Consider the following 27,179-nt stretch of genomic DNA (forward strand, 5'->3'; position numbering starts at 1 on the left):
CTGCTCAACATGTGTACCTATAAGGAGGAGTGCCAACTCTTCTACATTATGTGGCTATTATTATTTTTGGATTGAGTATTTAAAATCACAGTTTTGAAAGAACTCACGTCCATTTTTCCAATTATTCGTACAGCTTTTTATTTAATTCATTCAAATAAATGTAATATTATCACACTACTTTACCTCTGTGACCGATTTAGAACAGGCAGAACTCTAAATTTAATGACCTTTACATAAAGTTAACCATTATTTTTATTCAGCATGTCAAAATTTGTGCTTTGAAAATCAATAACAGCTATAACTAATCAATGCTGGCAAGTGACCATGGTATAAGTGGGATAATCCACGGCTATGTGTGCGTTAAATGATTAATGCACACGCTTCGCATCAGGAGGTTCTTTTCCTCCACATTAAAATCATTTAACGCACAACTAGCCATGGATTGTCCCTTACTTATATGTTAAGTCGCATTTAATTACTTGCATTTAGCATTGTTTTTGTCTTTGCTGTCCAAAACCCTATAAGAACAGACCTATTCTTTTTTTACCACTGATTTACACCATTTGTCAACCTCGAACTTGTGGTTTAGGTTTCAACAACCTCGATGAAACCTTTAAAGCAAGTATACAATGCAAGCCATGTCTTCATGAAAACAAACTGTATTGTTGTTAGGTCAATCAATTTGAAATAAATACAAGCAGCTGGGCATTAACATTGTGCAGAATCACATCTACTGTAAACAATATTTCATAGCATTTCCTGTTATCAAAAAAGTCCCAACGACAAGTGTCCATAATTAAAGTCTAAATGAAATGGCATTCGCAACCCATTTTACTTCCAAAATATAATGTACTTCCGAGAACATCGGATATTCAAAGAGAATGGGGGGACTTCATTTTATCCATTCGGAATTGATTGGATCATGAAAAGTGGTTTTATACCAAAATGCTGTTTTAGGGGCGAAGCCAGTTCTTACATTTTGATAAAAGAATATGAAGACAAACTTTTTTCTCTTTTGAATAACATGTACCAATGAATTATGCACAATAAGACCAGGACTGTGTATTAAGTAAGTGAATTGGGTCAATTTTGGTTTCATGTTGACTTTAAATACCATCACATGTTCACATTACTCAAACATCCTGTATTATGTTGTGTGACTTATCACTGAAGCAAGTGATGCAACACGACCATTCAGCTATAGCTCACACCACAGTTTCTCGAGCTGGATTAGAGCTCCCACTTTCAGACAGTCTCTCCTCTAATGGGTCTGCTTGTATTGAAGCAGCAGGAGCACTCGCTTCGAAAGACCCCATGCTGGAGCAGGACTCCAGTGATCTGCTTGTCTCTGTTTCCTCCACTTCATCCCCTAACTGGAGAAACTGAGGTATCATCAGATGTTCTTTCTTCAGGAGACCTCTCTGATCATCAGCACTGCAACACTGAGCTCGGTTTAACAACTCCACCAAACCTAAACATTCCACCAGTGCAGAAATACACTTTTAAGTAAACAGATGTGTTGGAATATAAGAAACAGACTAGCAAGTATTAGCAATTTTATACTTCACCCTCCATGTCATATGTTCTCCTCAATCCAGGGTTCCTCTGTCTGGCAGTTGATCTGGAAATTCCTGGAGGGAACATGTTTGCATCCACAGCACCTCTTCGATCCTGGTGATGGATACATAGAACTTCATAAGTGAATGATTTGGAACATTCTACATTTTCAGCAACTAATTTTTCATTTGATCATGTAATTCTGGAATTGCCTTCTCTGCAAAGGGTAAATGTGATGCTGCCTTAGAATTTGCCAAAAGAAGGTACCTTTTGGAAAAGTTTTTGTGTAGGAAGCACACTTATGATGTCCTAAAATGCTGTCTAGGTAGGCAGATCACTAGATTTTGGAACAGAGCAATTAAGTTCTATCGTCCTAAAGCAGTAAAGCCATACTCACTTGTAATGAAGAAGGTGAGAAGGTGCCCTTTGAGCTGCTGGCCTGATCAACACCTGTGAGATAGATTAATTAAGAAGACTGATTCCAGAAAGCAAGAAGGAACAATCATTTTCCAATGTAGAAATATGATATATACATTTCACCTACCTACTGCATATTTATCAAATTTAAAAACCAAACTAGCTATGCATTCAGTTACAGTGGCTCAGAACGCTGTCCAGTGTGAAAGGTTTAATGCTGCACATGGAAACAGTGAAGGGCCCCACAACATCACAAATGTATTCTGACATGTTTTCCACAGTGGCCAGAACTCTTGAGGCTCTCGCAAATCACTTAGATAATTTCTGATCCATTCAAGCAAAAGCTCAAAGAAAATTGCCAAAAGCACAACACAATATATTTTAAAGTACTGTAACAGTTAAGCGTTACCTCTGTTGTTATAATGTTGCAAAAAATCTAATGTTGCTGTGGGTTAGGTTTAAATACAGGGATGTAGTAGAGGAAGTGAGGTTGTTGGAAAGAGAAAAGTATGGATGCACGTGGATACAAACCAACGTGACTGATATTTTGATTGAGAAACATACTGCTTCACGCTCTATTAAAAAGGCTTTCCTGTTTCTACCTTTTTTTGTACCTAATGATGCATTTGCTATTGCCTAGCATATTTTAAAGACTGAAAGAAACGACTTTGCCTGCTTTATGTCTCTTAACTTTGTGACATCTAAAATGGATATTACTCACGAAGAGGGGACTATTTACTGTTTGTTTCTGGAGTTATCGTGTGGATAAGAGGATTTTGGTTCAGACCGTTAATGATGTTAAAGAACTGATTGCATCAACATCGAATACAAATTTTCATCATTCATCTACGGACTAATTCAGAGAAGTTTTCATCACTTTCAAAGTATGCAACTCTCCAGACTCTGATCAGAACTATATTTTCTTTGCATTTTTAATTTTGTTTTGTATACATTTGGGGTTCAGTTTGTATGATTGGTTTATGGGATATGTTATTCTGAGTTTGTGATTCTGATATTGCACTTTTGGTTTATATAGCTCTATAATATACTCGCATTAAGAAAATCAATTGTCTGTTATATTGTTTTTTTATACATCTTTGAAACTCAACCTGTTTATTGATTTAGTGGTTAAGTTTTTATGAGAATCCCTCCCAAAATAATTTCAGATTTATAATTAACTTTTGCTCATAGAAGTATTAGTTTGTTATAGTACATCTTTACTGTGTGTACATCTAACCCTAGATGAATGGATACTAATGTTCCCATTCAGTCAATTCAGTGGCTCTAGGCAATGCCTTAGATCTTTGTTCATTCAGGGACATGTAGTTATGGCAAGTATTAGTTCTCTGGTAAATCTGGATGCTTAGTATTGCTGAGGTGCAACCCATAAGATGCAAAGCATGACCTAATATCCATACCTCTATCAAGAATTAGTGTCTTATTGGCCAGAGAGGTGACAGCTGTGTTCATATTTACGATCTGTCCACTTCCACTCTGAGAATAAAGAACACAATGATTAAAGTGGTGTGAGAATATGATCACGTAACAGAAGTGTTGGATTTAGGCACCTTCAAGAAGAAGAAGAAAAATATAATATTTAAGGAATATCAATACACTTTTGCCTTCCAAGAACTATAAATAAGAAGTAATCAGGATTATATTAAATGACCGGTTCTCTTACTAGCATTTAGTGCGCAGTATTACTATAGTAATTCTAAACAGAGCGCAGCAGTATGGTTCCTTTTTATTTTCTACATAGATAAATTGTCTCTGACACTTTCTACCTGTCAATCATATTGCACATTCTCATATTATTGTAGTTTCAGCAAATTATTGAGGCTTACTTCAATTTTTTTGCCATGTTGTTCATAACAGTTGTCAGTTGAGGGCGCTATTTTGCTGCTGTTGCTTTTGACAACTGCTTCTGCTCATGTGGGTCTCAACTCATTTGGTATTTTTGGAGTGCTGGGTTTTAGAAAGAGGGTGCTTGGCTAATCCAATGGCTCAGTTTGTGGAAATTACAGAACGGCTAAAATCGCTTAAAGCACCTTTAACATGGAAACAGGAATTATGACAAAACAACTCAACCATGACCGTCTACTCCCATAAAGCACTGAAAAAGACGTAATCGAGTCTCGCTACAATATCAAGCAACTTTTGTATATAGTGTAATAAACTTCGAATATATGGTATTTTATAGTTATATTCAATTACTTATATTATACCGTTGTTGATTAGGCTATTTCAGGTGTAATGCTTTATGAGATGAGTAGTTAATTCCTTCACAAAACACATAAAGTACACATTCTTTATTGCTTTGGTTTGGTTCAAGGCTAAAAAGTCTTCATTGAAGAATTTTTTGAAATGCTTATGAAGAAAATGAATGAGAAATATACTCCCAGATCCCAGTCTGCTGGAAAAGTGGGTGGTCACTGTTGCGCTCTATACCCTATCACAAGAAGAGTTATCTTTTGCATATCAACCAAATTGAGTTTTCTAGGGGCTTTGAAAGACACTAAGATGTTGAAAACTGGCAGTGTCCTAGATTTTCAGCAGCAATTTAATAACCAGAAAGAAAAAAAAATCTCTGCTTGTATACAACTGTGGTCCATCAAAAAATGTCAAACTGTTTAACAAAGAACAAAATGAAGCATTTGTTCTGGTCGCTCTAGAGCATCACTCACCATAGTGACAGTGGCGTCCTGTGACCTGAGGCGGTATTTTTGAAGCATTGTGGCAAGTGCGTCCTGCAGGGTCTTATTGGACTTCACCACAACAGCCACTGTCTTACCTGCAAATGCTACCTTCACACTGAACAAGACACACAACTCACACACATTGAAGATATAGTTTACCTAAAAATTTAAATGATATCATCATTTATTCTCCCTCATGTCATGTTAAACCCTTATGACTTTCTTTTTTCCATGGAACACAAAAGATAATTTTTTGAAAAAGAATATCATGGCCACTCTTTGCATTTAATGAAAGTGAATTTGGACTTGAGCTGTAAAGTGACAAAAAAAAAAAAAAAAGAAGTATCATAAAAGTAGTTCAAACAACTTGTGCATTCCATTCCAAGTCTTCTGAAGCCATATGATAGCTTTGTGTGAGGAACAGACCCAACATTTGTTGTCTTTTAAAGAAAATCTTGACATCCACACTAGCTCTCCTAAGCTCTAAGATTTTCTTGAGAGAGGTAGCAAAGCCTACTTCATAAATGAATTGTTCTTTTGAATTGCTTGATTCAGTTCACAAAACTGGAAGATCTGTTTTATACGTTTTCTAATCAAATTGATCTGTTCTCGAGTTTATCAAGGCAGTAGTTAAGAGCTCACTTGAGCTTTGTGTTTTCCTCACACAAAGCTATTGTATTACTTCAGATGTCTTGGAACATAATGCACAAAATAGTGCACAAGTTGCATCAACCACTTTTATGATACTTTATGGTGTTTTAAAACTGTCCTAATTAAGAGTGGCCAAAATATTCTTCAAAATTCACCTTTTGTGTTCCATGGGAGAAAGAAAGTCTTTCGGGATTGTAGCAACATTAGGGTGAGTAACGGACAACAGCTGTTTTTATCTGATGACAACAGATAAAACAGACTGTTTACACTTTAAACAGAACCAAGGAAGGTTTGCTGACAAAAATAGTATTTCTGTTTGCACAGTACTCACGCAAAAGTAACCCTCAGTTCTAAAAACACCTGCTGGTCCTTCAGCAAAGAGCTGTCCTGGTCCAAAGACAGGGGTTTCTATACCATGACATGATATGGATAAAAAGTAATAAAAATGTAAAAAAAGGATGAAGAGACAGTAGTTCTGTTCCAAAACCTAATGGGCTACTTCGCAGCCTATTGTCTACATAGGCAGCTGCCTAAGGTACCATCTTAACTGTCACCCTCAACTGTGTGACAGTAAGTGACTGATTTGGAACACAAATAATGTTCCTAAAGCGAAGTGCACGGGAGAATGAATTCGCAATTGATTCCAAAAGTGTTTGATGCTAGCATGTTGCTAAGCTAAAGATACAATATTCTAATAAGGATAAAAATACACAGCAATCACAATATTGTGTAAAATTGTCAATTTTTCATTAAAATGAACAATATTTATTCATGCTTTTCAGTACTGAATGAAATAAATGTTTATTTAATGATATATCTATCTACCTGCTCTGTCCGCCATTTTGATTTTTTTAACTGAGCTTGTCGCAATGCTTGGATTTCCTTCTCTGTAAAGGAAACATGTAATGCTGCCTTAGAATTTGGCTAAAAGGATTAGGAGGCAGCATATTTAAGTTGCCTAACTTTTGGAACAGTCTTAGCATCAAAGTGTACCTATGATGCCTTAAAATGCCTCCATTGGAAGCTCACTAGGTTTTGGCATATAGCATATGGGTAAATCAGAAACTCTATGTCAAGAACTTATTGTCTAATTGGTCTTACCTTGTCTTTGCCTTGCAGATAGATGATGATGTCTTTCAAAGGAAGGCCTCTTTTCTCACACAAGCCGGTGAGCATGCTGCGGACAGTGAGGCCAGGTCGGGCCGGGGTCAGAGAGGCCGTGCCATCAGGCAGGAAGACACAGCAGTACTTATCAGCCCTTCCTTCTGCAGAGTGTGCTACTAATTTCTCAACCTGCAACAACAGATATTTATTAACATACTGGAATGGCAGGTACAGTATCACACTTGTATTGGCAGACTTAGTGGCAAATTACCTCTAAACTCTTCAATCCACACGCGTTTGGGGATTCTGGGTGTGCGAACAACAGAGAACAGATAATTTAATACATGATCTAAATCAGAGTCTGAGGCTAATGTAGAAAATGTCTACATTTATTTAGTCTTAATAGTTCAGTTCGTCCCATTTACAACCTACTGTACATTCTATATATACTATATATACTTTTTTTTTATTGAATAATGTGTATCTATATTGTGTATATTGTATACTGTACAGTGTATGTTATTATTTGTATATTGTTGTGTGTAATTATGTGTACTATTAGACTTTAAATTGTGTTGTGTTAATCTGATGTTTGTTGTAGATTGGTATATGTCTCATCACTGTCACGACTGCTATGTTGCTCGGAACTGCACCCAAGAATTTCACACACCATTGCACTTGTGTATATGGTTGTGTGACAATAAAAGTGATTTAATTTGATGTAAAAACTGTCATTTGTGTTCTGACATTATAAAATCACCTCCCCAGGAGCTTCTCTTCTCTTTCCGCTTGTCCTTTCCAGTCAAGCCTTGCAGACTGACCTTTCTCCTCTCTACCCCATCATCAGACTCTGCTGTTCCTGACTTGACCTTTAACCTCTGGAAAAGAACAAATTAATTTTAATCTCCTATTATGAAATTATTCTGTGCTAGAAATTGGAACAATGAAATAGAGTCCATAAATTAAAAGAGCTGTAAGCGATTTTATTATGGAATGGTATGCAGAAAATGTTTCTTCTCCCTGAAAAATATCACAGAAATAAGTGTCCTGAGATATCTCACCAGACTCTGTGACAGCTTTAGACTGTTTAAACCACATAAAAAATGTGTGCGGGCCACGGACACATTCTTTGATAAGCCAATTAGAAGATTTTGATTTGCTTTCTGCCTGTCAATCATTTTGCACGTTCTCATAGTGTAGTAGTTGAACATTCAGGTTTCTTGTCATATTCATAAAAGTTGTCAGTTGAGGGCACTATTTTGTTACTGGTGTGTTATACAACCATAAGAAGATGCACTCTGTCTCGATGCTATCTTTGGAGGGTGATGTCTAATTTAACGGCTCAGTCTCGTAAAAGTTCCAAAACGGCTAAAATCGCTAACAGCACCTTTAAGTTGCCATTATTTTATGTTTTTACCAGGGCTGTTGATTTAATGCATTAATTCATTGTGATTAACTGTATAAAAAACGTGTTCAAAAAATTAACACAATTAATCATCCCCCTGAATTTTCCTATCATTTAGAGCAATCCTACGTTGTAGTACCTCCTTCGTGTTTTTACGAGTCTCAGTCAGCAGGGGGCAGTAGGCGCAACTCCAGCTCTACAGGCAACATGTAGCTGTACAGATGACAAACCACAGCAGACAGCTGAAGATATGGAAGTGTAACCAGTCCTAATCGACCCGCTCCGAATGGGACTCGAACCGGCGTCTCCGGCATGGGAAGTGGGCACGCTTACGAGGAGGCTTAAGGCTACAGCCTCTAGCGTCAGTCACTATTGCGCCTCTTGAGGCCAGGGGAGTGAGGTTTACATACTGCACAGCTACCTACCAACTGGCCACCGTCACACTCACCCCCCTAAACCTCACTCCCATCCGGGTCATGGCACCACTGTAACTGGTGCTACTCGACTCGCTCCGAACAGGACTAGAACTGCCGTGTCCAGCATGCGAAGTGGGCATGATTACGAGGAGGCTAAAGGCTACAGTCTCTAGTGTCAGTCGCTAGTGCACCTCTTGAGGCCAGGGGAGTGAGGTTTACATACTGCACAGCTACCTACCAGCTGGCTCCCATTACAGAAGAATTCTTGTGTTCAAACACAGCTGGAGGGAGCGCAACTCCGAATGCAGGTATCTCGAGATGTGTTTTTCTAAGTTTCAAACCACGTTATATTTGATACAGCATCCTAAAAACGCTGTTTATGATGTGACGCATCCAAAGTGAAATGCTCCAAAAGTGTCCGTCTGACGCATGGCCGTTTCTAGGCATGGGCGAACTAGGCGGTCACCTAGAGCGCCACCACCAGCTGGGGGGGGGGGGGGGGTTGCCAAATCGGAAGCCTTGTTAATCGATTGACAGCCCTACTTTTTAAACATTAATTAATGAGAGATTGAACTAATCCCCAGGCCTTGCCCTGCTGAACAATGTATCTTAACCCAAACAATCTTAAATATTCGGGTCTTTAGAGACCCGGCACATATATCTATCAAAAATGGATGTACAAAATATCCAGATAGTGTAAACTGTAACAATATTTTGAAGACAATTAGAAAACAATAAAATAAAATATATTTTGATATATTTGCAACAAATTAGGGCAACAAATTAGGGCAAATGAAGAACAGGATTCATTAATTTCACACTGAAATTTCATGAGATGCTGGCTGTTAAACACATATTGAGCTACACATAACAAATAATCTACACATGTGTAATGTATGTGTAACTTATGTGTATTTTCTCAGGCACTCATGGAGTCTAAATATATGCACAACTTACATTATTTCAGTAATAAACCCAAATGACAACAGTCATATACTTTTCATGTGTTACACTTGCTATAAGTTTACTTCGATGTTGTTTCTTCGTCAAATAGCAATGTCAAATGTAAATCAAATCAATCACTGAAACATCAGTGCCACCTTGAGTAAGAAATAACATACCCTGGCAGAAAGTGTGAAATTTTGGCATTGATTTTGAAAATAGGACTGATCATGCAAAAAACTGTCTTTTATTTAAGGATAGTGATCATATGCAGCCATTTATTATCACATAGTTGTTTGGTTCCTTTTTAAATCATAATGATAACAGAAATCACCCAAATGGCCCTGATCAAAAGTTTACATACCCTTGAATGTTTGGCCTTGTTTCAGACACACAAGGTGACACACACAGGTTTAAATGGCAATTAAAGGTTAATTTCCCACACCTGTGGCTTTTTAAATTGCAGTTAGTGCCCATGTATAAATAGTCAATGAGTTTGTTAGCTCTCACATGGATGCACTGAGCAGGCTAGATACTGAGCCATAGGGAGCAGAAAAGAACTGTCAAAAGACCTGTGTAACAAGTTAATGAAACTTTAAAGATGGAAAAGGATATAAAAAGATATCCAAAGCCTTGAAAATGCCAGTCAGTACTGTTCAATCACTTATTAAGAAGTGGAAAATTCGGGGATCTCTTGATACCAAGCCAAGGTCAGGTAGACCAAGAAAGATTTCAGCCACAACTGCCAGAAGAATTGTTCGGGATAAAAACCCATAGGTAACCTCAGGAGAAATACAGGCTGCTCTGGAAAAAGACGGTGTGGTTGTTTCAAGGAGCACAATACGACGATACTTGAACAAAAATGAGCTGTATGGTCGAGTTGCCAGAAAGAAGCCAATGCCACAAAAAAGCCAGGTTACAATATGCCCGAGAACACCTTGACACACCGCCGAGCTTCTGGCACACTGTAATTTGGAGTGACGAGACCAAAATAGAGCTTTATGGTCACAACCATAAGCACTATGTTTGGAGAGGGTCAACAAGTATTGTGCTCCTTGTGCATCCCGAACAATTCTTCTGGCAGTTGTGGCTGAAATCTTTCTTGGTCTACCTGACCTTGGTTTGGTATCAAGAGATCCCCAAATTTTCCACTTCTTAAGTGATTGAACAGTACTGACTGGCATTTTCAAGGCTTTGGATATCTTTTTATATCCTTTTCCATCTTTATAAAGTTCCATTACCTTGTTATGCAGGTCTTTTGACAGTTCTTTTCTGTTCCCCATGGCTCAGTATCTAGCCTGCTCAGTACATCCACATGAGAGCTATCAAACTCATTGACTATTTAAACACAGACACTAACTGCAATTTAAAAAGCCACAGGTGTGTGAAATTAACCTTTTAATTGCCATGTAAACCTGTGTGTGGTCTGTAACAAGGTCAAACATTCAAGGGTATATAAACTTTTGATCAGGGCCATTTGGGTGATTTATGTTATCATTATGATTTAAAAAGGAGCCAAACAACTATGTGATAATAAATGGCTTCATATGATCACTATCCTTAAATAAAAAGACTGTTTTTTTTTTTGCATGATCAGTCATATTTTCAAAATCAATGCCAAAATTTCACACTTTCTGCCAGGGTATGCAAACTTTTGAGCACAACTGTATATTATGTATGTGTATATTCATATAAAATACTGATATTTCACCATTGTTGATAGTTCATTGTTGCACAGAAAGTCAACATGATATAGTATTTATATGTATGAATATAGTATCAATTTCTCTTGTAATACACAAAGAAATAGATATCCTGTGATAGTAAACTTATATATATGTAATAATTATAAAACAATATAATTTATGGAAGCGCAAAAACAAAAAACTATACTCTTATATACCTTGGGTCCCTATACATTTTTGGTACTTAAACCATTATTATTTTTATTTTATTTATTTTTTGCAAATTTTTTTTTTTTTGTGTCACACTATTTATAAGAGATAGATTGAGGAATACTAAAGAGGTGTGGGCACAACACCAAAAAATGGATGAGGCACAGGGGGTGAAATGAGGTCCCGTGTCTCTAAAGATCCGAGGTATCCATTTAATGGTTAAACCAGCCTGAGCTGGTTTGCGGGTTAGGCTGGTCGGTTTGCTGGTTGTAAGTGCCAAAAATTTTGGCACTTCTGTGTACTTTTGAGAGTCCAACTGGACAGTTGGCTAAACCAGCAGAAGACCAGCTTGTTCATCTTACTGTAAACCAGCTAAGACCAGAAAACCATCTTAACCTGGTTTAAGTTTTGTTTTTCAGCAGTCTACCCTATCCATCTGCAGGGCATGAGTGCAACCTTGACTTAGCACCTTCATGGGTTCCATACCTCCTTATTTCTGTTGTCGGTCTTGGCTTGCTGTCTGGGTGAAGTACTGCTGGTGTATTTTGTTGAAGTGAGGGGTTTGCCACGAGAGTCCAGCCCGGGCAGAGGCCTGCCCTCCACATTAGCCAGCATGCAGCTCTGATAGAGCTGAGAGCGCACAAAGCGAGTATAGCTGTCAAACTTCATCAGCTTGAAGATCTGTAGGGGGAGAGAGGGAGGGTGGAAGGGAAATGAGAAGATATGTTAGGACACTTCTCAAGAGGGAGTCAAAAGAGTGTGGGCTCTTGATTTAATTGCCTTTAGTAGCACTGGATAATTGAGTCGTGATTGCTGTCTCTCTCAAACTAAAGTGGTTTGCCTCAATGCATACAACATTACAAAAGCTTCTTTGTCACTTTTGAGCGTAGAATGAAAAGATATACCCAGTAATATACATTTCTTTGTCCTTAAGCTTCACTAAATAGCGCAACTACGACAGCATCTGCTTTCATATAATTTTTCCTTGGCTTTTGATCTTATTTTGCTTGCCAGAGTGATGCAAAATCTCAGTCTCTACTGATTTGTTGTCGCGTTGTCAAGGATGAAAGCATTTGACATTGATTGTACAGCACACTTAAAATGGTGCTCACGATATTGCTCGCTTGCAGTGAAGACCAATTTGTTAATGGTAATAGGAGTGGTCTGGTTTTTCACACCACATCACTAGCAGTGTAGAAAGAGAGTAACTTGCTTGCTTTTGAGATGCAGCAGTGTCGTTTTCTTAGAGGAGGCAAGGGAGGTAGTGCCTCCTTTAAAAAGGTTTCGGTAAAAATTTGACTATACATAAATAAAACAAATACATTATTATGAAATGTGAGCTCAGATAGTGTATATAACAGTCATATATCCAAAGCAACACTGTCCAACAGCACCAATGTATCTGTCTGCATCCGGCATGACAAGGAACAACCACAGAATAACTTTTAAATTATATGTCACATATCATATTATTAAACCGAAGATATAAATGGTGACATTAAACATTTCTCTGTTCTGTTTTCTCCAGTTTGCTCACAAGCTAACCGGTTAGCATTTTAGCTATAAACTTTTCATTGTCTTAATATCTGTGGTTAGGGCAGTGGTTCTCAAAGTGTGGGGCTTGCCCCGTAGGCGAGTGGTGCACGGAAGACTGACCTGCCCTCAAATCTCGTTCACTTTCACACATTCAACAAAAATAGTGAAAATACACATAAGAACTGATGTGCGCAATTTCTTTTCCTCTGCCTTTTCTCCTGCCTTGTATAAACTTTCACCTGGTACCGCAGTGCGTTCTGCGCGCGCAGCTCTCAACAGCCCAAAGCGTTGATGTCAGGTGCGTTCATGTAAACAAGGTCATTCTTGCATTCGTGCCAGTTTCAAATGAGTGACGAGGTGAATTAACATTTAAATTTCGGACCGTTTCTCACACAACACTATCATTTGGTTTCAGAAGAATTTAAATCTAAGGCACGAGTGTTATGGACAACTTTAATGGCGTTTTTATGTGTACTTTCACAATCCTCTCTTCCATAATCTTGTGTTTCACGGATGAAAAAGTAATCAACTGATTTTGAACGACGAGGGTGAGTAAATGACGGCGGAAAGGTCTGTTTTTATTCAAGTTTATCAGTATCATTAATCAGGTGCAAATTATTATCCAGAGGTCCTGACCGCTACCGAAACAGCGCGTAGACGGCGCTGTCACGTGATACTTGTTACTTTTTTCAGCGCTGGCTAGGATGCGACAATCACAGTCATTTATTATTACTGGATGAGGATTAAAAAAATTATTTTATAGAGAATGCTGAAGCTTATTTCCATTCATAGGTATGAATCCTTGCGATTACCAGTTTTTATTAAAAAAATAACTATTCTTGAGTAAAATTGTCTCCAATGAGATATAAAACTTTCTGGTAGTAAAATGCGGATGAATGATGGATTCTGTTTTCTGAGTGGCCAAGCGCTCCCTGGAGTGAAGTGTAACTTTTCATTCAGTTTTCATTGTATTTGTAAATAAAACCTTTTTTGTCAAATGAAGATGAAAGAAAATGTAATTTATTCTTTTAAAAGTAGTTTTTTCAGTAAAAACAAAATTATTTTTGATTAGATTATTTGGAGGGGGGGGGGTCCCAGCTGTTGGTGGCACCCTAGGTGACCGCCTAGTTCGCCTAAACCTAGAAAAGGTCCTGCGTCAGACGTGAACGTTTTTCTTGTTTCAAAGGGGGGCGTGACCCAAAAAAATTTAGAACCACTGGGTTAGGGTAAAGATTAGGGGTAGGGATACTCAAACACAGCAAATACAGTGTATGAATGTGGCATTCAGCTGTTGCAAAACTTTAGCATTTCACCTGTTATTTACAGGGGCCGTAACTTGTCGTAAGGGGCGTGCCGTGTATGTCTTGTAGTAGTCTTGCAGGACACAGACAGACCCTTTTCACATCAGCGGAAAAAGTTTCTGAGGGAGCCAGTGTCTCTCATTAAACTCCTAAAAGCATGGCGTGAATGCAAGGGGGTAACCTCAAAATATAGGCAAAACATCACAGGAGAGGAGGCATTGGCTCCACTAAGTTCTGATTCACTCATTAGGCTATCATTCTATCAATACGATAATGCCCATTTTGCCCACCTCTCATGCTTGCAGCAGGTCTCTGCAGATCGCTATGATTGGGATGAGCTAAAGAAAGTGGATGGTCTGATTATAGTGTAAACAACTAACTGACTCCGATATCACCACTTTTGGTCACATCCAAATCAAAACGAACTTAATCTTAAAACATTAAATAGTCTGTGAATGAGCCATCATGTAAGCCATCTCAATGCCATCATGACACCTGCAGCAGTGTTTACAGAGTAGATGACCAATGATCCAAAAATAAGGTGACCTATAAAAAATAAATAAAATATAAACAGATAAAAGATACATGAAATATGTTTGTTGCTGTATCGTAGGTATTATTTTTGAAATAATGGAACCCACTTATATGGTGTCTTTAACTACGATGTACTTAAAGGTGCTGTAAGCGATTTCAGCCGTTCTACTTACAAGAGACTGAGCCTTTGGATTAGCCACGCCCCCTCTTTCCAAAACCCGCACTCCAGAGATACCAAACGAGCTTTGAGACAGACATCGTGCAGAAACGGTTGTTAAAAAACAACAACAGCAAAATAGCGCCCTCAACTGACAACTGTTATGAACAACATGCCTTAAAAATGGCAGCAAGTCTCAATAATTCGCTGCAACTACAACATTATGAGAACGTGCAAAATGATTGACAGGTCGAGAGCATTATTGTCCGCGGACACATTTTTGTTTGCTGTTTACAGAGTCTAGAGCTGTCACAGAGACAGGTGAGATATCTTACGATACTTATTTCATTAATATCTCTCAGGGTGTAGGACAATTTTTTTGCTTACCTTTCCATGAAAAAAATCATGCTTTAAACATTTGATACAATGTACTTTTTATGTAAATAAGTGTTGTTGCATTGTACTTGCATTTAAAGTACCTGCATTAAATTACATCTGTAGCTACTCTGTAAGTACACTGTTAACCCTAGCCCTACCCCAACCCTTACGCTAATATGCTATATGCCTTTCCGTACAGAACCCTTATATATGGTCATGAACATATACAGTAAATAAAACCATTTTGTTGTATTTTGAAATATGTTGATGCATGTATGTGCAAGGATGTGACTTTTTATATCAAATGTTTGGAGCTTCAAAGTTCTGGTCACCATTCACTTGCATTGTATGGACAAACAGATTTGAGAGATTCTTCTAAAAATCCCTGTGTTCTACAGAAGAAAGAAATTCACACACACCTGGGATGGCATGAGGGTGAGTAAATGATCCTTTTTGGGTGAACTATCCCTTTAAGTCTGGCAGAAGCTTAAAACACTAAAATCTTTTTTAAATCAGAGTATAGTTTTCATTTTATTTGAAAAATCTTTTTGTTATTATTTAATTGCCATTGTCATTTCTATCACAATCTATAGGGATATGTGAACCCACTATTTGGAAACTCTATGTTAGGGTATTATGTCACATACCTGTTGTTGGGCCTTTTGAAAGATGTCAGAATGGGGGTTTTGTATGTCTTTCTCCTCCACTCGTACCCTGTCATCTATATTGATGGGACTCGTCGCGCTGCTGGACAGGAAGCTGTTGTAAATTGAGAGAGCCTCTCTCTTCAACTATGGTAAGAAAAGGCACAATTTTATACCAACACATGATAATTGTCACTTGTATGTACCGGTACATGTTGGTACAAATGCAAGTCACAAATATGTGTATAATTAATTTTTTCTGCAGAAATAAAGAAAGATAAGGAACTATAATGTTAAAGTAGAATGGGACCATCATTATTTGTGGTGACTTACCTGCTCAGTTTGATTGGCAGGTATCTTGCGAAACTTTTCACATGCTAGCCAGAATAAGATGTTCTCAGCACTGACCTCAGATTTCAGAAACGCCTGTGTTGAATACAGATCAGTTCACATTTCAGATTCTCATCTGCACCATCTGCACTGATACCAGAATATGTGCCAAGCCTGAATTTACTAGAGTCCATGGACATACACAGCTGCATCATTATTAAAATCAAATAAAGACAATTTCTTTTGGGTGTTCTGGCTGGCATCTCCATTGGCCACCAAATCAGGAATTCACAGTTTTATCAGTCTCAGAGCATTCTCACCTAAATAGTCAAATGCCAGTTTTCTTTTTCCCTGCAAACTGTTCCACCATTTCAGCCCCCCTGATAAAACAAGCTCCACACCTCTTCATTTCCCTATAATTACAGTGACTCATACCGTGGGTTGTTTTTCTCCTCCCCACTTTTTTTCTGGTTTTACTCATTTCACAATGAATTGGCATTGAATTACTTGTGTTGCGTGGTTGGTAAACAAACATGAAACATTGTTCTAAAAGAGCTGCAGGTGAGAGCCAAGCAATATGTTAACAGCTCTCCTAAGCACTCTGTTTATTAAGAAGTCAGTAAGTGCAGAAGGATATGACGTGTGCGTAAAAACTGGCTTATTTTTAGGAAACCGCTTCTGCTTTTTTCATATAAAAGCACAGAAAGACAGCTAGCCTGTCTGGAATCTGCTGGAATATAACCAAGCAATGGTTTATTTTTAACTTATGTTCTTTGAAGTCTGAACTTTGTATCTGTTTGATACTTCTTGACTTTTACTAATCTTATGAGAATGAGTTAAATAGAAAAATAAACTTGACACTGTAATAGACTTCAATTGTCCTCAATAAAATATATTACATTACTTATGTTTGGGGTCTCAGAGACCCCAGAAACGATGTTAATTTTGAAAGGACTTGCAATATTTTTATACCTACATACATCATTGGGACCCCAAACATAAAAAGTCAAAAGTCAGTCTCAGCAGAACATGAAGGTTAATGTGATAATACCATTGTAAAGCAATGTGAAGTAATATATAATTCATTACAGCAAATATTCCACCCAGTAAACTCTATATAGTATTTGAAGAACCATTAGTGAGATAGACCTACACTGCAATCAACAAAGTAAATCAATACCTTCCCCAGTTATCCATTAATTTTCGATGCATACTCTCAATGTGACTGTGGGTATGAATGGTGCTTGTTTACTCACTGTGAAATAGCGCACGCCTGTGGGGTCTTCCAGCAGTCTCTCAAAGCTGACGGCCCAGCTGGCCACCTGACCCACCCCTCTCGCCCCCTCGCCAGGTACAGTGGGCAGGCTGGAGTTACTGCTGGAGTACTGTGTAGCTGTACGCTCATCGATCTCCAGCATATTCAGTTCTAACACCCATGAGACGATGTTGAATGGCACTGACAGGTGAACTCGAAACATTTTGATGCAGTAAAATCCATTTTTATTTGTTTTGTTTAGCTATACAGTGGACACTGCAGCCACACTTAGAAATGTAGGCATGTTTTTGTACTATATAACACAATATCCCAAGCCAACTACAAAAACTAAATGGCATTTTTTTTGTTAGGTTTAAAACTATAAAACAATAGATATATTGTTCATAATTAAGATAAAAGTATTTGGATGCTTTCTAGTTGTCAATCTTAGTTGAACATGTATATAGTTAATATGATGAACTACACATGTAGTTACTCTGCTAGGACACCTGTGTGAACCAGAGGGGAAATGACTTCATACAACCACTAAATCACCTGGGGACCAGCTGCTCAAAAGTCATTGCAAAAATGGCTTTAAAATGTTAGGTTTGTTCTTAAAGGAATTTTACGGGTTCAATACAAGTTGAACTGAATCGACAGCATTTTGTGGCATAAAGTTGATTACCACAAAAAATTATTTGGACTCGTCAATCCTTTTCTTTAAAAAAAAAAAAGCAAACGTCAATGTTACAGTGAGGCACTAACAATGGAAGTGAATGTGGCCAATTTTTGGAGGGTTTAAAGGTAGAAATGTGAAGCTTATCATTTTACAAAAGCACTTACATTAATTCTTCTGTTAAAACGTAATATTTCAGCTATAAAATTGTCATTTTTACAGTCATTTTAGGGTTTAAGTGTTAACATTAGATCATCATGGCAACGGAGTTGTAAAATTGGCTATAACTCTACACAGAAAAGTTTAATAAGTGATTTTATCACACTAAAATCATGTTAACACGCATATTATGTATTGTGGATACACTTATGAAATACTTATGAGTATTTTAATATTTACAAATTGGCCCCATTCACTTCCATTGTAAGTGCCTCACTGGAACCCAGATTTTTGCTTTTTTTATTTTTATTTTTTAAGAAAAGGAGGGGCAAGTCAAAATATATTTTTGTGGGAATCAATATTATGCTACAAAGCTGTCGGTTAAGCTTACAATTTTTTACAATAATTTTCACACATTTCTCAATACTGAGAACACATTTTCAAAACTCGATACAATCTGCAAAACATCAGTCTATGTGGACTAAACTGTGGATCAGTTTTCATTGCTTTAACACAAAATCCATTCAGTGACCACATCTTTAAAAAATCATGAAATCTTTTGTCACTCACTCACAACAACCAGCAAACTTTATACAAAAGAAGCTTTTTTGCACTTGTTTGCGTTCTGTTTTCAATACTGTTAAACTACAGTTCAAAACCTCACACAAATCTAAATTTTAAAGAATTTTCTATATTTCTATAATAATACTATACTTATATCCATGATATAAATAAATAAATAATAATAATAATAATAAAAAAAAAACTTTTCCGTTTCAGCTGAAGACCTACCCAGGTGTTTTGTCTTCTATGCCATTACCATCTCTACAAAATAAGTTTTTGGAACAGTTCCTTTTGCAAGCATGGATCAACAAGTAGGTAACAGAGAAAGAGGAGTTGGCAGGAGAAGGAGAGGAGTGCAAATGTGTGGTCGAAGACCAATGAGGGCAAGACCAAGAACTGTAGTCTCTGATGAGATAAGGGCTACTATTATTGATCATGTGATAAACCATGGTCTATCTTTGAGAGAAGCTTGCCTTAGACTGCAGCCAAATCTCCCATGCTTAACAGTGGCAACAATTGTGCGAATATTTCAACAAACAGGTAAAATATGCATTCTGCAAGTGAACCTAACAGACCTACATTACAGTGGACAGTATGATGTACTGTAAATTGAAATTGCAGAACTACTTACATGTAACTTTTTTCAGTTTGAGCTTTTTTGTTATTTTGGAATTATTGTGCCACATGCAAACGTGACAATATAGTAAAGCAAATTGAAGAAAATTGCAGCATTTGAGATTCATTCCATACTGTTAGTGTAGAATGGAGTACATTCTACACAGTGAAGTGCCTATCTTGCTTTGTAACAGAATATTGGTTTACATATGTAAAAAGACAAGCATACCCTACAGTAAGCCTAAATTAAACTTCTTGTAATGATTCCTGTTGTTTGTGTTTATTAGGTCATGTGTTTTTGAGTGACAGAGTATTTCTATTAGGAGAAACAGTTTGCCAGTGTTTAGGTAAAATGAATTTATTTTGAGATATGCATGAAGTGTTGTGATGGTTGTAGAGCATTTTGGATGAAAGATTAACTGTTGTGCTAGTATGAATGTTGGTAGAGATGATTGTGTGAAGAGTTTTGAAAATGCATTCTCAGTATTGAGAAATGTGTGAAAACAATTGTAAAAACTGTCATTTGTATTGAACCTGGAATATTCCTTTAAGTCTTAAACAAGCAGATGCCAGTTTCTTTGGAATTTTGTTGTCTAATGCAATGACATTCATACTGTACATTTTAAGTGTGGCTTAAGAGTCCAAAACTGTCCAAATACATTTTGGCCACTGTATATTTACTAATATACTATGTATTTATTTTAGGCTCTAAAAGTGAAGGGCCTTTATAGCAATGTTTACCATTTCAATGCAAGTCACTACAAAGGTGCTTCACATATCACAGTGCATATAAAATCCAGTGTACAAACATGTCAGTCGGTGAATCTCAAGTGCCTCTGTCTTTTGTCAAGTATCAATGAACTGATTCAGCTTAGCGTTTTTTTCTTACTTTGGCAGTGGGGATTTTTGAGATCGACTTTCATGTCAGCTTGTCAGCAAACATTTTATTTTTTTACCATTCATTTTTCTGCACTGTTAATCTGTCTCCTCAGGGTACACCAAAAAAAATAAGTTTGAATGTATTAGGCATCTACAACTATTTCCAATACTACTTTTCCAAAACTACACTCCAGGGGCGCCGCACTGTGCCCTAGTAATTTTTTTTTAATAAATCCTTTAAATGGGAAGATTACCATATACCAACCCGAGAAACATTTTCACGGACAATATCTCAATAATGATTTACTGGCTGTTTAGAATAACTAGTGATGCCAGATTAACGACTGAATCACTCTTTTGAGAACAAACAAAGCGCTGAATAAAATTGATATTTTCCGAACAAAACCTCCAAATGAATCCTATCTTTGCCAGCAATGAATGAGGTCAATGCTTGCATACACAGCTTTTGAACGACTTGAGGTAGAAATATTTTCCACCCAAAAGAGTTTCAAAACCCTAACAGTACATTAAAACACTTAGTCACACATCATTTAGTATGCTTTAGTGTTGTTTTTGCTATAATTCTCATAGGGGAGTTAATCCTAATTAGATAATGCTAATTCTTGTTCCCTATCTATCATTCACTTGACGTTGTGTCGATGTAGTGACACTAGGGGTCGCCCTTGGGAGCCCCAAAATCTTTTTTGGGGGCTCCCAAGGGCGTTTGAATTCTCAAAATCTTTGAGAAAAGGCCAATGGGAATTGGCGAGTGGAATTTGCATGCCACTCCCCTGGAAATACGGATATAAAAGGAGCTGGCTCGCAACCACTCATTCAGATTTTTTCTTCGGAGCCGAGCGGTTGTGTTCAGCAAGCTGAATCCTCTGCCGTTCCATTCACCTCTAAAAAAAACTGTTGGATTTATGGCGCATTACAGCAGCTTCTCCCCCTTGTGCATCGGTGGAGTGCAGAGAACGCCCCTGGGCACTTCGATAGTCTAAAAGAGTATATTTCCTTGCTGTCCCTCCAGCTCAGATGAAGGGGTTCTACAGCCCCTACTTCATCGTACCAAGGAAAGGCGGTGGGTTGCGGCCAATCCCGGACCTGCGAGTTCTGAACCGGGCCTTGCACAGACTCCTGTTCAAGATGCTGACGTGGAAATGCATTTTAGCGAGAGTCCGGCATCAGGATTGGTTCACGGCGGTAGATCTGAAGGACGCGTACTTCAACATCTCGGTTTCTCTTTGGCACAGGCCCTTTCTTCGGTTCGCCTTCGAGGGCTGGGCGCACCAGTACAAGGTCCTCCCCTTGGGTCGGTTCCTGTCGCCTCACGTCTTCACGGAAGTCGCAGAGGCAGCCCTTGCCCCGCTAAGGGAAATGGGCATCCACATCCTCAACTGTCTCGATGACTGGCTGTCTCTAGCTCACTCTTGAGACTTGTTGTGTGCACACAGGGACCTGGTGCTCAGGCACCTCAGCCGGTTGGGGCTTCGGGTCAACTGGGGAAAGAGCAGCTCTCCCCAGTACAGAGCATTTCTTTTCTCAGGTTAGAGTTAGACTCAGTCTCTATGATGGCACGCCTCACGAGCGCATGCACTCAGTGCTGAACTGACTGAACCGAGCACGGCAGTCCCACTGAAGCATTTTCAGAGGCTCCTGGGGCATATGGCATCCTCGACGGTGGTGACGCCTCTCGGGTCGATGCGAATGAGACTCGAGTCATGAGGTGGGCATCACGCCGATCTGCTGCTACCTGTTCAGCCCTTGGATGGGCCTTGCATTCCTGCGGGCAGGAGTCCCCTTAGTGCAAGTACCCCAGGCGCATCGTGGTTACGACAGACGCCTCAGAGCGTGGCTGGGGCAATGTGTGCAATGGGCATGCAGCCACGGGTTCTGGGACAGGGCCGCGACTGCGTTGGCATGTTAACTGCCTCGAGTTGCTCGCAATATTGCTCACCCTTCGGAGGTTTCGTCTGTTGATCCAGGGCAAGCACGTGTTGGTCCAGACGGACAACACGGCGATGGTAGGGTACAGTGCGCTTGCGTCGCATGTCGCAACTTGCCCGCCGCCGCCTCTTCTGGAGTCAGCAGTGACTCAAGTCGTTGCGAGTCACTCACTTCTTTTGAAGACTACCCTCCTGACTGAGCTCACGTCCATCAAGAGGGTAGGGGACCTGCGGGAGTTGTCTGTCAGCAACACGTGCCTGGAGTTCGGTCCGGAATACTCTCACGTGGTCCTGAGGCCCCGACCGAGCTATATGCCCAAGGTTCCCACAACCCCGTTTAGGGATCAGGTGGTGAAACTGCAAGCGAAGCTGCCCCAGGAGAAGGCAGACCCAGCCTTTTCATTGCTGTGTCTGGTGCGCGCTTTGCGCACCTAGCTGGATCGCACGCAGAGCTTTAGACACTCTGAGCAGCTCTTTGTCTGCTTTGGAGGACAGCGGAAAGGGAGCGCTGTCTCCAAACAGAGGATCGCCCAGTGGGTCATTGACACCATCACCTTGGCACATCACGCCCAGGATGTGCCGCCCCCTTGGGGCTACTAGCACACTCTACCAGGAGTGTGGTGGCCTCCTGGGCCCTGACCAATGGCGCCTCTTTAGCAGACATCTGTAGAACAGCGGGCTGGGCAACACCCAATATCTTTGCGAGGTTCCTCAATCTCCAGGTTGAGCTGGTTTGTCCCGTGTGTTGTTAGGTACGAACAGGTAATTTGGCGGACAACTGGCCAGGTGTACCACTTGCGTATAGCGCCTTTCCCCTCCTGGAGGGGGAGACATGCACTTGTTACCCCCCAGCTGTGTTCACGAGATCATGGACCCTGGATGTCCTTCCTCCTTAGCCCTGTGGAAGGCGAGTTCACAGTGAAACTCAATGCCGGCCCAGTACGTATGCTATTAGGCCCTGTACTGGGGTATGTGCTCCACATGCACTGGTTGCCTGTTTGTAACCCCATGCGATGTGTCTTCCATGAGACGGTTTCCCTGTTGGTAAACCCGCATCTTCCTTGGGCATAGTTTCTGCCACCGGTCGCTGTGTTTGTAGAGCTCCATCTCCTCAGGGTAGGACCTACTACGGGGACTTCTCCACATGCGACACTGCCGACAAGACTCGGTAAGACCATGTGACGTATTTCAACACAATTGCCTCCCCTTTGGGCAGGATGTGGTCTCCGCGGTGTCTTCCCCTTGGAAATGGACCCCCCCTCCCCCGACGTGGACATTTATGGCCTCCAGCTGAAAGATTTCCATTCTTTTTTGGGGAGAAAAAAAGAAGAGAAGCGGCCATGGCTGGGGCGGCCTGTCCTCATTTTGGGCAGTCGAATTGTCCCCGAGGTGCGGGGAACTGTACGACGCTCATAAGAGTGTTGGGGGAGGTTACGTTACGGCCAGCTGTGCTGGCTATGAGGCACACAATGGTTTGCCCGTCTCACACCGCCAGTCCACGTAACACAGTTCAGCTAGTTGTGGCGTTTCGTATAGGGACCCCTAGTGTCACTTCATCGATACAACGTCGAGTGAGTGACAGATAGGGAACATCCTGATTACTTTCGTAACCTCCGTTCCCTGATGGAGGGAATGAGACGTTGTGTCCCTCCTCCCACAACTCTGAACTACCCGATGAAATGGCCAGGACCCTGTCTCGGCTCCTCAGCACAAAACCTGAATGAGTGGCTGCGAGCCAGCTCCTTTTATACCCGTATGTCCGGGGGAGTGGCATGCAAATTCCACTCGTCAATTCCCATTGGCCTTTTCTCAAAGATCAGAAGTGTTTGGGGCTCCCAAGGGCGACCCCTAGTGCCACTACATCGACACAATGTCTCATTCCCTCCATCAGGGAACGGAGGTTACGAAATTAACCAGGACGATATCAGTAAATACATTTGCACAAATAAAAATGTTAATTCAAAACTTTAATTCCATTTTTAATATCAAGAATGTGTGTTCCTGTGATTAACGTTTTTACAAGAATATTTACTAGAGCAAATGTATTAACTGTTATTAAACATTAGCATTTTCACTAGTAGTAATTCCATTCCTGATATCAAGAATTATCATTTACATTTGTGAAAATTTAAATGTTGATATCTATAATTCATATACTACAATTTTTTACATGATGGGGGACTTGTGTCCCAGTACTTATAAAAGAATAAATGCCCCCTGCTAACCTCAACAGCTGCTTAGTGGCATTGATATGTAATAATGAAAGGTAATCCCCAAGAATGGGTTAAAGTCACATTTTATGAATGATTAGCATCAACACTTCACAGATAATTGGCAGTAAAGTGAGGTCAAAGTGGCCTTGATTTGCTGGTGCTACTTATGGTTGTCTACTGTACTGATACATTCATTTCTAGACAGTCACATGATTTTCTATACCTCTGTCTGCCTGTCTGTTTGCCTGTCTACCTGTTTCTTTTTTCTCTCCTGCTCTCTGTCTCACAATGACACTTGAAGAGAGTGAGGAAATGTATGTGGTTACACCTGTGCCCAAAACAGGATGTAAACAGGTCAATGATAGTGATAGACTCAGATGTGTAACTGCATAATAGCCGTTCAAAAGCCAATTGGATAAAGCATGAAAACAGTTTTTCCCCTAGTCTCTTTGAAGATATACAGTGGAAGGGAACATATCATTCATCCTCTCTCTATTCTCAAAAATCATTAGTAATTTATTACTCACCGCCATCTGAAACAGCCAGTGTCTGTGGGTGAAAATGAAATGATATCAGTCAGAGCTGTAATCTGCTGGATTAGTCATAAAATATACTTATTAAAAAATATAGAGACAGACAGACAGATATATACAGTTGAAGTCAGAAGTTTACATACACTTAGGTTGAAGTCATTAAAACTCATTTTTTCAACCACTCCACAGATTTAAAATGAGCAAACTATAGTTTTGGCAAGTCGTTTAGGACATCTACTTTGTGCATGACATGAGTAATTTTTCCAACAATTGTATACAGACAGATTGTTTCACTTTTAATTGACTATATCACAATTCCAGTGGGTCAGAAGTTTACATACACTGTTAACTGTTCCTTTAAGCAGCTTGGAAAATTCCAGAAAATTATGTCAAGCCTTTAGACAGTTAGTCAATTAGCTTCTGATAGGAGGTGTACTGATTTGGAGGTGTACCTGTGGATGTATTTTAAGGTCTACCTTCAAACTCAGTGCCTCTTTGCTTGACATCATGGGAAAATCAAAAGAAATCAGCCAAGACCTCAGAAAAAGAATTGTGGACCTCCACAAGTCTGGTTCATCCTTGGGAGCAATTTCCAAACGCCTGAAGGTACCATGTTCATCTGTACAAACAATAGTAAGCAAGTATAAACACCATGGGACCACACAGCCATCATACTGCTTAGGATGGAGACGCATTCTGTCTCCTGGTGATGAACATAGTTTGGTGCGAAAAGTGCAAATCAATCCCAGAACAACAGAAAAGGACCTTGTGAAGATGATGGAGGAAACGGGAAGACAAGTATCTATAAAAACTAGTCCTGTATCAACATAACCTGAAAGGCTGCTCATCAAGGAACAAGCCACTGCTCCAAAACCACCATAAAAAAGCCAGACTACAGTTTGCAAGTGCACATGGGGACAAAGATCTTACTTTTTGGGGAAATGTCCACTGGTCTGATGAAACAGAAATTTAACTGTTTGGCCATAATGACCATTGTTATGTTTGGAGGAAAAAGGGTGAGGCTTGCACGCTGAAGAACACCATCCCAGCCATGAATCATGGGGGTGGCAGCATCATGTTGTGGGGGTGATTTGCTGCAGGAGGGACTGGTGCACATCACAAAATAGATGGCATCATGAGGAAGGAAAATTATGTGGATATATTGAAGCAATAGCCCAAGACATAAGCCAGGAAGTTAAAGCTCGGTCGCAAATGGGTCTTCCAAATGGACAATTACCACAAGCATACCTCCAAAGTTGTGGCAAAATGGTTTAAGGACAACAAAGTCAAGGTATTGGAGTGGCCATCACAAAGCCCTGTCCTCAATCCGACAGAAAATTAGTGGGCAGAACTGAAAAAGCATGAGCGAGCAAGGAGGCCTACCAACCTATCTCAGTTACACCAGTTCTGTCTGGAGGAATGGACCAAAATTCCAGCAACTTATTGTGAGAAGCTTGTGGAAAGCTACCCAAAATATTTGACCCAAGTTAAACAATTTAAAGGCAATGCTACCAAATACTAACAAAGTGCATGTAAACTTCTGACCCACTGGGAATGTGATGAAAGATATAAAAGCTGAAATAAATCATTGTCTCTACTATTATTCTGACATTTCACATTCTTAAAATAAAGTAGTGATCCTAACTGACCTAAGACAGGGAATGTTTTCTACGATTAAATGTCAGGAATTGTGAAAAACTGAGTTTAAATGTATTTGTCTAAGGTGTATGTAAACGTCTGACTTCAACTCTAGATAGATAGATAGATAGATAGATAGATAGATAGATAGATAGATAGATAATTATTTTCTTCGGTTGCATATTAACTGATTTAATTGTTCTCAGATCATCTCATTCCAGAGGGAAATGTGGTAAGGTGTATATTTTAAATGATCTGCAAGAAATAATTAAGCAGAAATGGCAAGACTTTTTTTTTTTTTTACATTTTCCGCCCCGACATGAGTCAGAAGCACAAGGCTACTCGTCTCCTGATAACTTCAGCAGATAAGATTCAAGAAAGTATTTCAATTTCCTTCTTATGAGAATTTTTTTCCATCTATTTGGTATCAAGTGTGTCAATTTTTGGCAGTTGCTCTTTGACAGTATTTTTATTTTCATTTTCAGTAGACATCTGTGGCAATGCTATCATATAATACAAGATAGAGACAATACTCATACACACAAACAGGCCTGTACACACACATTCACAGACAGAAGCCCTTCGAACTTACCTTAAGTCCGTTGGATATTCCAGTAATATTGCCTTTCAGAGACATATCCTTGGAATCACATACACTTTAGAATATTAATGAGCGCATGAGTGAGTTGTTTCTGATGTGCGTTTGAGATGTGCTTTGAACACATTATAACTTCCTGC

The 27,179-nt window shown here is 39.4% G+C and overlaps 1 protein-coding gene across 3 annotated transcripts; it reads right to left on the reverse strand.

Moving 5' to 3' along the window:
• Positions 1 to 641: 641 nt before the first annotated feature.
• LOC127429400 (regulator of G-protein signaling 14-like) lies at positions 642 to 27,179 on the reverse strand. Of its 3 annotated transcripts, none has more exons than XM_051678422.1 (15): positions 27,034 to 27,179; positions 24,798 to 24,819; positions 17,220 to 17,389; positions 15,967 to 16,059; positions 15,637 to 15,780; positions 11,570 to 11,764; positions 7,186 to 7,303; positions 6,697 to 6,731; positions 6,423 to 6,614; positions 5,653 to 5,729; positions 4,659 to 4,785; positions 3,393 to 3,468; positions 1,955 to 2,007; positions 1,569 to 1,671; positions 642 to 1,471 (listed from the first exon to the last, which is right to left on the reverse strand). In XM_051678422.1, the coding sequence occupies exons 1-15, from the start codon at positions 27,076 to 27,078 to the stop codon at positions 1,206 to 1,208; spliced, it is 1,716 nt and encodes a 571-aa protein (XP_051534382.1). In that variant the 5' UTR covers positions 27,079 to 27,179; the 3' UTR covers positions 642 to 1,205. The 3 variants fall into 3 exon arrangements, with proteins under 3 accessions (XP_051534382.1, XP_051534381.1, XP_051534383.1); XM_051678421.1 differs by lacking the exon at positions 27,034 to 27,179 and adding an exon at positions 25,256 to 25,364; XM_051678423.1 differs by lacking the exon at positions 27,034 to 27,179 and adding an exon at positions 25,256 to 25,369 and having other exon boundaries at positions 1,322 to 1,471; positions 1,564 to 1,671.

The sequence above is a fragment of the Myxocyprinus asiaticus genome, chromosome 38, assembly GCF_019703515.2.
Source record: "Myxocyprinus asiaticus isolate MX2 ecotype Aquarium Trade chromosome 38, UBuf_Myxa_2, whole genome shotgun sequence".
NCBI classification, from domain to species: domain Eukaryota; kingdom Metazoa; phylum Chordata; class Actinopteri; order Cypriniformes; family Catostomidae; genus Myxocyprinus; species Myxocyprinus asiaticus.